This window comes from Bufo gargarizans, chromosome 5, assembly GCF_014858855.1.
Source record: "Bufo gargarizans isolate SCDJY-AF-19 chromosome 5, ASM1485885v1, whole genome shotgun sequence".
NCBI classification, from domain to species: Eukaryota; Metazoa; Chordata; class Amphibia; order Anura; family Bufonidae; genus Bufo; species Bufo gargarizans.
This window is the reverse complement of record NC_058084.1, coordinates 102,059,706-102,071,946: the sequence shown is the minus strand read 5'-3', so window position 1 is coordinate 102,071,946 and position 12,241 is coordinate 102,059,706. Positions and strand designations below refer to the sequence as shown.

Here is a 12,241-nt window from a genome sequence, read left to right as displayed (position 1 = left end):
AAGCTGTCTTATATTTCGAATCGGCGGTGGATACACCAAAGTTATGTCGAGATTGGCACCTCTATATAACTTCGGCGAAGCACAAACAGCGCAGACAGGCGCAAATGTTCCCTATAAAAAAAAAAATTGGGAGATTTATAATCTTTGTTTCTCTCACAGTAACAAATTTAATCTGGTACATAAGATTATGTTCACATGTCAAATATCTGACATATTTCCGTGTCACATTTCCAAGGCTGTACCCTCAGTTTTCTGCTGCAAATGGTGCTGAATGACCATGGGGCTAACCTTCTGCGTATCCAACTGAATTATGCCTCATTCACACGTCAGTGTTCGGCCAGTGTTTTCCATTTTGAGAAGTGATGAGTGAACTTGTGTTTCAAATTCGGTGTACAAGGTTCGGGTTCGGGTTATCATCTAAGAATTCCATTATGGATTCATTACTTATAGATTTCTTATGGAATGGAATTCTTAGATAACCCAAACCTTATACGCTGAATTTGAAACACAAGTTCGCTCATCCCTAATTGTGAGCCAAAACCAGGTGCGGCTCTAAACACAGAACAGGAGCAGATCTTTCCCATATACTTTATGTCTGTGGAGGCTCCAGTCCTGGTTTTGTCTCACAATCACTGATGGAAATTACTGATATGTGACTTTAACATTTGCGTTTTGGCCTTCCGGTTTTGAGATCTGGCAGAGGATCTCAAAATTGGGCCAAAATAGTTCTGTTTTGTCCCCATGCCTTCTGAATGGGATATGCTCCATTCAGGACGCATCAGGATGTCAGCATTCCATTTTGTGACCAGACACAAAACCACTGCAAGCTGAGTTTTTTTGTCCGGTCTGCGAAACAGAACAAACCGGATCCGCCACTAAAAACAATGTAAGTCAATAGTGATGGATCAGTTTTTTTTTCGGATGTAAAAAAAAAAAAAGAGCCTTCTCCCATTGATTCTCAATGTATTTAGAGACGGATCCGATTTATTCTGTTTTGATTTCACACAACCGCATCCTAACGGAATGGATTTGCACTGAAAACTACACTTAAGGCTCCATTTTGCGGAACGGAATTGCGGACCCATTCATTCCTATGGGGCCGCAGTATGTGCTGCCCGGATCCGGAATTGCGGATCCGCACTTCCGGGTCCGCAATTCCGTTCCCGAAAAAAAATACAACATATCCTATTCTTGTCCGCAATTGCGGACAAGATCAGGCATTTTCTATTAAGTGGCGGCGATGTGCGGTCCGCAAAATGCGGAACGCACATTGCCGGTGTCCGTGTTTTGCGGATCCGCCGATCTGTGGATCCGCAAAACACACACGGATGTGTGAATGGAGCCTAATCCAACATGTGAATGGTGCCTAAGCAGTGAAATAGGGTCCTTGGTACAATATTACAATGCAGACTGAAGACCTGTTATTTTACTGTTATTTTGATACATTTTTTTAATTACACAATATTTGTGCCAGCTCATATTAAACCACATCCAGTTAATTCTTCAAAACGATTGCCTTCTTTGTTGAGGCAGTAGTCTTAATGTGGACTTTTTGTCCCCGTAAAAATGAATGAGATTGGACTTTGCTTTCCTCCACCAGTGCTAAACTGGCAACAACAACACATGTTCTCAGCATTGAAGGGCATCTGTCAGCAGCTTTGTACCTGTGACACTGGCCGACCTGTTACATGCGCGCTTGGCAGCTGAAGACATCTCTGTTGGTCCCATGTTCATATGTGGCTGCATTGCTGAGAAAAATGTCATTCTAATATATGCAAATGAACCTCTAGGAGCAACGGGGGCGTTGCCATTACACCTAGAGGCTTAGTTCTCTCTGCAACTGCTGCTCCCACTCCATATTGACTGACAAAATCGGGCATGATAATGTTTTCACTGCTTGGCACTATCAATCAAAGTGCAGAGAGCACAAACAGTTGCAGAGAGAGCAGAGCCTCTAGGTGTAATGGCTATGTCCCCGCTGCTCCTAGAGGCTCATTTGCATATATTAAAACATCATTTTTCTCAGAAATTCGGGCACATATCAACATGAGACCAACACAGATGTCTTCAGCTGCCAAGTGCACATGTAATAAGTCAGCCAGTGTCATAGGTACAAAACTGCTGACAGATGCCCTTTAAGATGTTTCTGTCATCTAGTGATGAAAAATCTCACAATAGTATCCAGCTACAGGCAAAACACCCACCAGTATCCAGTACAGGATTATTTTTACTTTGACTTCTGCTTATCTAATACAGGCATATTCAACAGGACTACAGATAATATCAGTCCTCGTATTCACTAGGGCTTACAATCTATTAATATTTTTTAAGCTTAGCCACATGCACTCAGAGGTAAGAAGCTACTTTTCGTACATTTTAGTTTTTGATAAGAAATAGAATGTATGGACAGGAAGAGGGAGGGGTAATAAAAGGTGTTCACAGCATGTAACGGGAGAAAACCCGAGTACCTGGATGAAACTAACAAGAACAGGGAGAGCTTGCAAACTCCATGCAGATGTTGCCCAGATTGGATTCAAACCCCGGTGTTGCCAGGCACAGTGCTAACCACTGACTAACATTGATATGAATACATATTATATAAATGATAAGGATGAGCATAATCAAGAAAAATAAACATCATATAAATGTAAAATACAACTTACAAATTGCAGAAAGCAGATTCCCAATTCCTGATGGGCATTAGGTTCCGGATGCAAGCAGTTTTCAATGAGGGATAAAAAGTCTTTGTGTACCATCAGTATGTCCTCAATGTTGGAGAACAGCATCTAGAAAGATCAGTGTTATACAGTTATGTAACCTTTACATTGTAAGAACGTGTTAGGTGCTTACTAAGCAGTTCCGGAAGAAAACCTCCAACAGTATCATGTAACCTGAAGGAGTTGTTTAATTCCATATAATACAATCCCACCAAACAGGGAATTCTGAATGATGCAATGTCAGGAAGAGGGTATGCAAATCAGTTCTGGGCAAGCTTTGTCGAAGTTTGACAAAAAATTTGACTTGTTACCAATTAATTCATCAAAAATTGCAATGTCAAAATACATACCAGCGTGATCGTGTGGTGACGCCATTATCACCACATGATCACGCTGGGAGTGCGCAGTGACACCATCGCGCTCATCGCAGGTCCTTCGGCAGGTCTTTTTCACTCAAGAGAGGGACAGACTGCCTCTGTGCAAGCAAGTGGATGAGATTAGTTTTTTTTTTCCATTCTCTCTAAGACAACTCTAGCCACCATTTTAGGAAAAATGATTAGTTACCACGAAGGACAAAATTTGGCTTGGTTTAGAATCTAATTTTTCTGACCACATTCCACTTTGGATGCTTTGCTCAACACTAGTCAGGATTCAGGATAGCTGGATTAGTCCTACTGCCCCCAAACATTCCTTGTTGGGGAAAGAATTAGTTAAAAGAGCTGTGCGGAAGATAAAAAAATTCTGTCCAACAGGTAATTTTTTCCCCCCAAAATAAGAAGGGTCAGAATGGCATAGAAAAACAAGAGCGGTGATACCAACCAAAACCCGAGGCTCCTGTGCAGGCACTTCCCAAGTCTTCATTCTCTTCTTCCTGATTCCTCTTGACACACAGGAAACAACTTCTCAGCTGGCTGAGGTGGGTCACCACTGAGACCAGTGGTTGACTGTTATTTCCTGTGTGTCAAAGGGGACCGGGAAGTAGAAACCAGTGGGAACCCAGGAAACATTGCCATGGGTGTGCCAGGGGATTTGTGAGGTAAGAAACATTTCTCTCTTTTTTTTAAGCCATCCTCCTGACCCTCAAAAAAAAAAAAAAAGTACTGGGTGGACAATCCCTTTAACGGATTCTAGAGGAGACTGGCAGCCAGGTATCCCTATTTCCTACTACAATAAACACATGCATGCGGTGATCTGTACTGTGAATAACAGTAACTATTCTCTGAGTGATCTGTACATATTACAGCACTGTGACATATACCAGAACTCAAGGAGAAGACTGTATCCAACTAACCCATATAAATGGGTGTATGAGAACATAAGCTGCATACCGCAAGGTCCCCGCTTACCATAGATACATCAATTTAAGCTATTTTTATTTAAGGCTGCATGTATTTGTCTGATATCTATTGCTGCACAGCAGGGGTCATACAGTGTAACATTACTATAGATTCACTGGCAGTTGTAGTTTTCATGTACTTTTAATTGTCTCTGGATTCATGTCCTATACAGAGTGAGATAAGAACTTTGGACAAAACAAAATAGTATAAGACTATAAAACAAGTATCTTTATATTGTGGAATCCAGAGTACCAGTATATATAAGGAGAATGTTACCTTAGGCTACTTTCACACTGGCGTTTCTGGGTCCGCTTGTGAGATCAGTTTCAGGGCTCTCACAAGCGGCCCAAAACGGATCAGTTTAGCCCCAATGCATTCTGAATGGATAAGGATCTGTATAGAATACATCAGTTTGCCTCCGTTCAGTCTCTATTCCGCTCTGGAGGCGGACACCAAAACGCTGCTTGCAGCGTTTTGATGTCCGCCTGACGATGCGGAGCCAAACTGATCCGTCCTGACTTACTATGTAAGTCAATGGGGATGGATCCGTTTTCACTGACACAATATGGTGCAATTGAAAACGGATCCGCCTCCCATTGACTTTCAGTGTAAGTGAAAACAGATCCGTTTGCATTATCAAGAACAAAAATAATATATATATATTATTATTATTTATTTATTTATTTTTTGTTCATGGTAATGTGAACGGATACAAGCGTTTGCATTATAGGTGCGGACCCGTCTGTGCAGATACCAGACGGATCCGCACCTAACGAAGGTGTGAAAGAAGCCTTATATTGTCCGAGGGGTATACAGGTGAAACTCGAAAAATTTGAATATCGTGCAAAGTTCATTTATCACATTTATCTCAGTAATGCAACATATGAGAGAGACTCATTACATGCAAAGCGAGATATTTCAAGCCTTTATTTGTTATAATTTGGATGATTATGGCTTATAGCTTATGAAACCCCAAAGTCACAATTTTGAGGTCCCCTTTGCTCAGGGGGTATGGATTAATTAGCTGACTAGAGTGTGACACTTTGAGCCTAGAATATTGAACCTTTTCACAAAATTGGAATTTCAGGCTGCATTAATGCAATTCCTTTTAATTTGCATTACTGAAATAAATTTGCACACTTGACCCCACAAGCATATCTATTTAATCAGTGAGCTGGACTAATTCTGATTTCTTTATACAATTAGAAGAAAAGATCTGCTCCCCCCCAGAGACAGTGCCACGCCTGTCCGTGGGCTATGTCTGGCATTGCGGTTCATCCCATTCACTTAATCCTATATCAAACAACCCATTTCACTGCTGATGCTTCAAGTGACTGATTAAAAGGCAAAAATACCATGAAATGAAATAAATGATGAGTCACAGATTGCCTGCAGTTTTAAGCAAATTGCTTTCCAGACACAGACCAGGACATATTTTTATACCTTTGTTTATCCCTGTACAATATAAATTTATATAACGAAAAATAAACCTGCAATAAACCAGCATTTAGCGAGCAGCGGCCCCATCCTAAGATACACTACAGTATATGGACAGAACTTTTGTGACACACCTCTTAATGATTGAATTCAGGTGTGTCACTCACTCCCTTTGCCACAGTTGTATAAAATCCAGGACTTAGCCATACTTGCTTATACAAACATTTGTGAAAGAATGGGTTGTTCTAAAGAGTTTACTGAATTCCAGTGTGGTACTGTAATAGCATGCTACCATTGCAACAAGTCAATTTGTGAAATGTCTTCGTTCTTAGATATTCCACCATCAACTGTGAGTGGTATTATTGCCAAACGGCAGTGTGAGGAATATGGATTAATATTTACTGTCAGCCATGTCCTCACACCCCCCATTTGCTGACAGGATTTCCCTGCTTCAAAGCCCCCAGCCCTGATTGTAATTTTATGCACCTCTTGGCATGACTCAGTTGGCCAGGAAGACACCCCTCAGGGGGTCCAAGCTTCAAGGAGAAGTTCACACCTCTGTGCAGCAGTTGGGAGCCACCTGAATCTGCAGGAAAACCCCCAGCAGGGGGTATCTGCTTTGGCCTGGATCAATGAGATTTCCTAGACATATTGGCACCTACCTCTCATAAGGAATTATGAATCACCTGGCCACCGCAGACGCAAACCGGATACATATTTGTGTCCCGGTGGCCACGAGGTACGGTCCCATGGTCTTTGTTTACTCGTACCCAGTCGGGGTAGGGAGATACCCATATCTCCCCATAGAAGCCACCTACCGGTACCAGGTTTGGGCTCTAATTGTAGCCTGAACCCAGGCAGGTCCATTAGTCCCAGAACCATCTCCCTGTGACCCTCTGGTCTGGAGCTATGACCCCTAAAGTGTTTTGTGGGTCATTCACTGTCAGCCCAGAAGAGGGGGAGTTGACCCCTCCCTGAGGCAGGGAGGGGACGGACCAGCTGCAGGTTAAAAGCCTGGTGCCAGCAAGTAGGGGGCGTCTTTTCTCTGAAGAGGGGTCACATGCTACACATGTGTTTAGAGGGACCCAGGAAATAGCAGGAGAGCACAGCCCCTCGTGTGGCCTCCTGATTCAGGACATCGCCAAGGAACTTTCATCATACTTGGTAACTTACTTTCACACTGCTTAATCCTATTGTAACCATATACCCTGTAATCTGTAACCTCAGACCACTGTATATATATTGTCTGTGTATAGTGTGTTATATCTAGTGTGCTCTTATAGCGATTAAATCTATAATTTAATCTTGTGCTATCTTGTATCTCGATCACGAATCCCCACGTCCGTGTTTTGGCCTAGTTATAAGCTACCGCGGGTTGGTTTCTGACCCTATATAATCCCGTTAGCGGACCGGGCTTATATCAAACGAGAAACTGGTGGCAGTTACCCGGGCTGAGTGTGGGCTGTTTTCACTGCGGCAGTGAAAAGGCCCTTCCAGCTTGTTGCCTCTCTGTGCCCGCGTGGACAGGAGGTGTGTGTGTAAACTATACCAGCCTGACCTTACGTGCTCCTCTGGAGGGCGTAACTTCACGTTTTTGGTAAACCCCGTGATCATACCAGGTCTCGTGAGCTCGACGTGGTTGACGTCAGCGGACACGAGGGGTGGTATTCATCACATATTGGTGGCAGCAAAGTGGGATCGAGATACTAGTGTGTGTGAGTGTGAGACCCATACTCCCAGACACTAAAGACGACCAGCAGTAGCTCTTGCTGCTGGAGTCTTAAGATCAGTTCGACACTAGACTGTCTGAGGGCAGATACAATAAGGTGTGTGTGCATCAGGTTGCAGTGGTGTCAGTGACCACCCGTTGCAATGACGGCCAGTATCACAAGGAGCAAATCGAAGGAGATGGCCGATGCTTTAAATGGGGGCGGAGAGGAGGTGGAAGGCGAGGGGGAGCACAACCAAAGCTCCCCAAGGAGCCAGTCGCCAGAGGTGAGGTCCGCGGCGGGCCTCGCTCCACCTGCCCCTCCCCCCAGCCAAGCTGGCTCAGCTGCTCTCCTACAAGCTGCCATGGACCGTCTCCAGGCTGGAGACCAGGCAGCCTCTGAGCTCCTACTGGCGGCTGCAGAGCGTCGCGAGCAAGCAGAGGCTGCAGAGCGTCGCGAGCGAGCAGAGGCTGCAGAGCGTCGCGAGCGGGCCGAGCGTGAGCACCAGCTACAGATGCTCCAGCTAAAGCTCCAATTCCAGCAGCCATCCCCAGCCCAATGTGAGTCTCCAGAGGTCCGGATTCCCAAACTGCGGGCGGAGGACTTTCCCCTACTGGACAAAGATGGGGACCTGGACACCTTTTTGTTGGCATTTGAGACAGCCTGCCATCAATACCAGCTGCCAGAGGACCAGTGGGTCAGATTCCTCACGCCACGGCTCAGGGGAAAAGCCCTTGAAATCTTCGGGTACCTGCCCAGCGAGACCATCCTGAGCTATGAGGACATCAAACAGGCTCTGGTCAGGCAGTATAACTTAACCCCTGAGTCGTACCGGAAAAGGCTCAGGAATTTGCACCGGGGTTCTACCCAGAGCTGGGCCGATCACATGCGGGCCTTGCTGAGAGCGGTCGACCAATGGACCACAGGATTGGAGCTCTCCACCGTCCAGCAGCTGAAGGAGCTCATCGCCACAGAACAGTTCTTGTGGAACTGCCCAGAGGATCTCCAGCAGTACCTCCGTGACCGGAAGCCAAAGGGGGCCTCCGCAACCGCAGCCCTGGCCGATGAATACACCAACAACAGGACTTCAGAGGCCCGGAAACCTGTCGGCTGGAGAGGGGGTAAGACGCACGCTGCACCTGCTACCCCTGCCCCTAGGCCCAAGTGGGCACCGGCCCCTGCTGCACTTTCCACGTCGGTGGGGGAACCCCGACTTTGTCACCTGTGTAAGCAGCCAGGACACTTCAAAGCCATGTGTCCCCAGCGCCCGAGGGATCCGTCCCAGTCATCAACCCGGAAACCGTCCACGGTGTTGTGTGTGGGTGGGGGTGGTGGGAGGTCCCTTGACAATGTTCAACCGGTCACCGTGGGCCAGGCCGTGGCCATGGGACTTAGAGACACCGGCGCTGAAATGACACTGGTACGGCCTGAACTGGTGACACCCTATGATTTACTGCCCGGGAGATCCCTCACTGTCTCCGGGATTGGAGGAGTGGAACCGGCGCTGCCCGTCGCCAAGGTCTATCTGGACTGGGGCGCCGGTCGAGGGGTAAGGGAGGTGGGGGTATCCGCAAATATCCCCGCCAGTGTTTTGCTGGGGACGGACCTGGGGCGGCTTGTGTCTAAGTACGTGGCCGCTGACACCCCAAGGTCCGATTCCCCAGAATGTGATGTGATGTCCCCCCCTGATAATACTGTGAATGTACCTATTATGCATGTTGATGGGGATGTGGGGGATGTAATGTGTGCCTCTCCCCTCAGTGGGGAGGGGGTCATTCCTGTCAGCTGGGCGGAAGCCCCAGGGTGTAGCCAGCAAGCCTGCTGGACCCTGTTGTCCTCCAGTGTGGTGACTGGGGGGACAAGCAGGGGGCAGACAGCTGCAGGGGGGGAGGATGCAAATGAGGTCAGGGCTGTCCCAGGAGAAGTAGGACTGCCAGGTGAACTCTCAGTGCAGTGTTCCTCCCCCACTGGGATGTCAGAGGGCCAGGTTAGTCCGTCTGGACTGGCGACTTGGTCAGGAGCCGAGGGAAAGCAGGCACTACCAGCAGTGGCAGCGGCCATAGCTGCTGTCACGCGCAGTGTGAGTGCTGGGGCCCTAGGGGCCCCTCAGGGGTCTGATGGCTTTCCCCCTTCCGACCAAGTGGCTGCCGAGTCAGAGGGAGGCCAGGAGACAGGTCCCAGGGACCTGACAGGGGACGTGGCAGTCTCGTCTATTCTGGCCATGTCCAGTCAGGAGTTTCAGGCAGCGTTAGCGGCTGACGCCAGCCTGAACGCTCTCAAGGAGCAAGCGGAACAGCCCCCCTCGGACTCAGACCTCGAGCGGATGGTCTGGGACCAAGGACGGCTGTACCGGGTCACGGTCCAGCCGGGCTCACAGGAGGCGTGGCCTAGGGACCAACAGCTAGTGGTACCCTATCAGTTCAGGAAGGAGTTGTTGCAGGTGGCGCATGAGATTCCGATGGCTGGACACCTAGGGATCGCTAAGACAAGGGCCAGATTAGCCCAGCATTTCTACTGGCCAAAGATGGGGGCTGATGTGGTTGCCTACTGCCGTTCATGTGACACCTGCCAGCGGGTGGGGAAGGCGGGGAGACGCCCCAAAGCCCCACTGGTAACGCTGCCCATAATTGAAGAGCCTTTCAGGAGGGTGGCTGTGGATCTAATTGGACCGCTGTCCATTCCCAGCAGCTCCGGGAAACGCTTCATATTGACGGTAGTAGACTATGCCACCCGGTACCCGGAGGCGGTAGCCTTGTCATCCATTCGGGCCGACAAGGTGGCTACTGCTTTGCTGGAGATTTTCTCCAGAGTGGGCTTTCCCCAGGAAATGCTCACCGACCGGGGGACCCAGTTCATGTCGCAATTGATGGAGTCCCTCTGTAAGCAAACACAGGTGCAACATCTGGTGACCAGCCCGTACCACCCACAGACAAACGGCCTGTGTGAACGATTTAATGGCACCTTAAAGCAGATGCTTAGGATGTTGGTCGACTCCCACGGGCGTGACTGGGAGCGGTACCTCCCACATCTGCTGTTTGCTTACCGAGAGGTCCCACAGGCCTCCACGGGGTTCTCCCCCTTCGAGCTCCTGTACGGGCGACGTGTGCGGGGGCCCCTGGCTCTGGTGAAAGAGGCCTGGGAGGGAGAGGTAGTCACCCCTGGAGTGTCGGTCGTCGAATATGTCATGCGCTTCCGGAACAAGATGCAGGCCTTGTCGCAGCTGGTGCACGATAATATGGAGCGGGCCCAGGCCGACCAGAAGCGATGGTATGACCAGAACGCTTGTGAGAGGACCTACCAGGTGGGTCAGAAGGTATGGGTACTGGTCCCCGTACCTCAGGACAAGCTTCAGGCGGCCTGGGAAGGCCCGTACCTCGTGCATCAGCGCCTCAATGCCGTGACGTACCTGGTCACCCTGGACCACGCCCGAGGAAGGCGTAAGGCCTTCCACGTGAACATGATGAAGGCCCATCATGAGAGGGGGGAATGTGCCCTCCCTGTCTGCAACCTCCCCGAGGAGGGGGAAGAGGAAACCCTCCTGGACATGCTCACCCAGGTGAAGGCGGGTGGGTCCATCGAGGACGTGGAGGTGGGCCAACAGCTCTTGACGGACCAACGGTCCCAGCTGTGGGCCACCCTTCACCCCTTCCGGGAATTGTTCAGCAAGCAAGCCCGGAAGGACAGAGTTGGCTGTCCATCACGTGGACACTAGGGATCACCCCCCAATCCGGCGTTCAGCATATCGGGTTTCCTTGGAGGTGCAGCAGCACATGCGCCAGGAGATTGACGAGATGCTGAAGCTGGGGGTCATCCAGGCATCCAACAGCGCTTGGGCCTCGCCTGTGGTCCTCGTCCCAAAGAAGGACCGGACCACCCGGTTCTGTGTGGACTACAGGGGACTCAACGCTGTCTCGGTCACCGATGCGTACCCTATGCCACGCATCGATGACCTGCTCGATCAGTTGGCCGGGGCCCAGTACCTGACCATCATGGATCTGAGCCGGGGGTACTGGCAGATTCCCCTGACCCCGGAGGCGCGGGAACGCTCTGCCTTCATCACCCCCTTTGGATTGTACGAATCCACAGTGATGCCGTTCGGCATGAAGAATGCCCCTGCCACTTTTCAGCGGATGGTCAACACGCTGCTTAAGGGACTCGAAAGGTACGCGGCCGCGTACCTGGATGACATTGCCGTCTTCAGTCCCACCTGGGAGGATCACCTGCAGCACCTGATGCAGGTGCTGGGGCGGATCCACCAGGCAGGCTTGACCATCAAGCCGGAAAAGTGCCAGCTGGGCATGAGCGAGGTCCACTACCTGGGGCACCGGGTAGGCGGGGGGACCCTTAAGCCAGAGCCCGGGAAAGTGGATGCTATCGCATCCTGGCCCACCCCCAGGACCAAGAAACAGGTGATGTCCTTCCTGGGCACCGCAGGGTACTATAGGAGGTTCGTTCCCCACTATAGTAGCCTGGCGAAGCCCTTGACGGATCTCACCAAGAAGAAGCTGCCCTCCGCAGTCGATTGGACGAACGACTGCGAGACGGCCTTCCGAGCGCTGAAGGCCGCCCTATCGAGCTTCCCTGTACTCCAGGCGGCCGACTTTACGCTGCCGTTTATAGTGCAGACTGACGCCAGTGATTTCGGCCTCGGTGCCGTACTCAGCCAGGTTGACACTACGGGCCAGGAACACCCTGTTCTGTACCTGAGTCGGAAGCTCCTGCCGAGGGAGGTGGCGTACTCCACAATGGAGAAGGAGTGCCTGGCAATTGTCTGGGCACTGCAACGGTTGCAGCCGTATTTATACGGGCGCCGCTTCACGGTGGAGACCGACCACAACCCCCTCAGTTGGTTAAACACCGTATCCGGGACGAATGGGAGGCTGCTACGCTGGAGCCTAGCTCTCCAGCAGTATCACTTGACCATTCGCCACAAAAGGGGCCGTGACCACGGGAACGCCGATGGGCTATCCCGACAAGGAGAGGGGGCGGATGGGCGCACGGGGGAGCACAGGAATGTGCTGCCCCCTGGCGCCCTCTAAAA

The 12,241-nt window shown here is 50.0% G+C and overlaps 1 protein-coding gene across 2 annotated transcripts in view; it reads right to left on the bottom strand.

Annotated features, from left to right (window-relative positions):
* Window positions 1–12,241, bottom strand: part of PREX2 (phosphatidylinositol-3,4,5-trisphosphate dependent Rac exchange factor 2) — a 390,423-nt gene that overhangs the window by 301,812 nt on the left and 76,370 nt on the right. For both annotated transcript variants that reach the window (XM_044293224.1, XM_044293225.1), the window contains exon 3: window positions 2,664–2,786. In XM_044293224.1, the coding sequence (XP_044149159.1) occupies window positions 2,664–2,786 (123 nt within the window). The remainder of the gene's footprint in view (window positions 1–2,663; window positions 2,787–12,241) is intronic.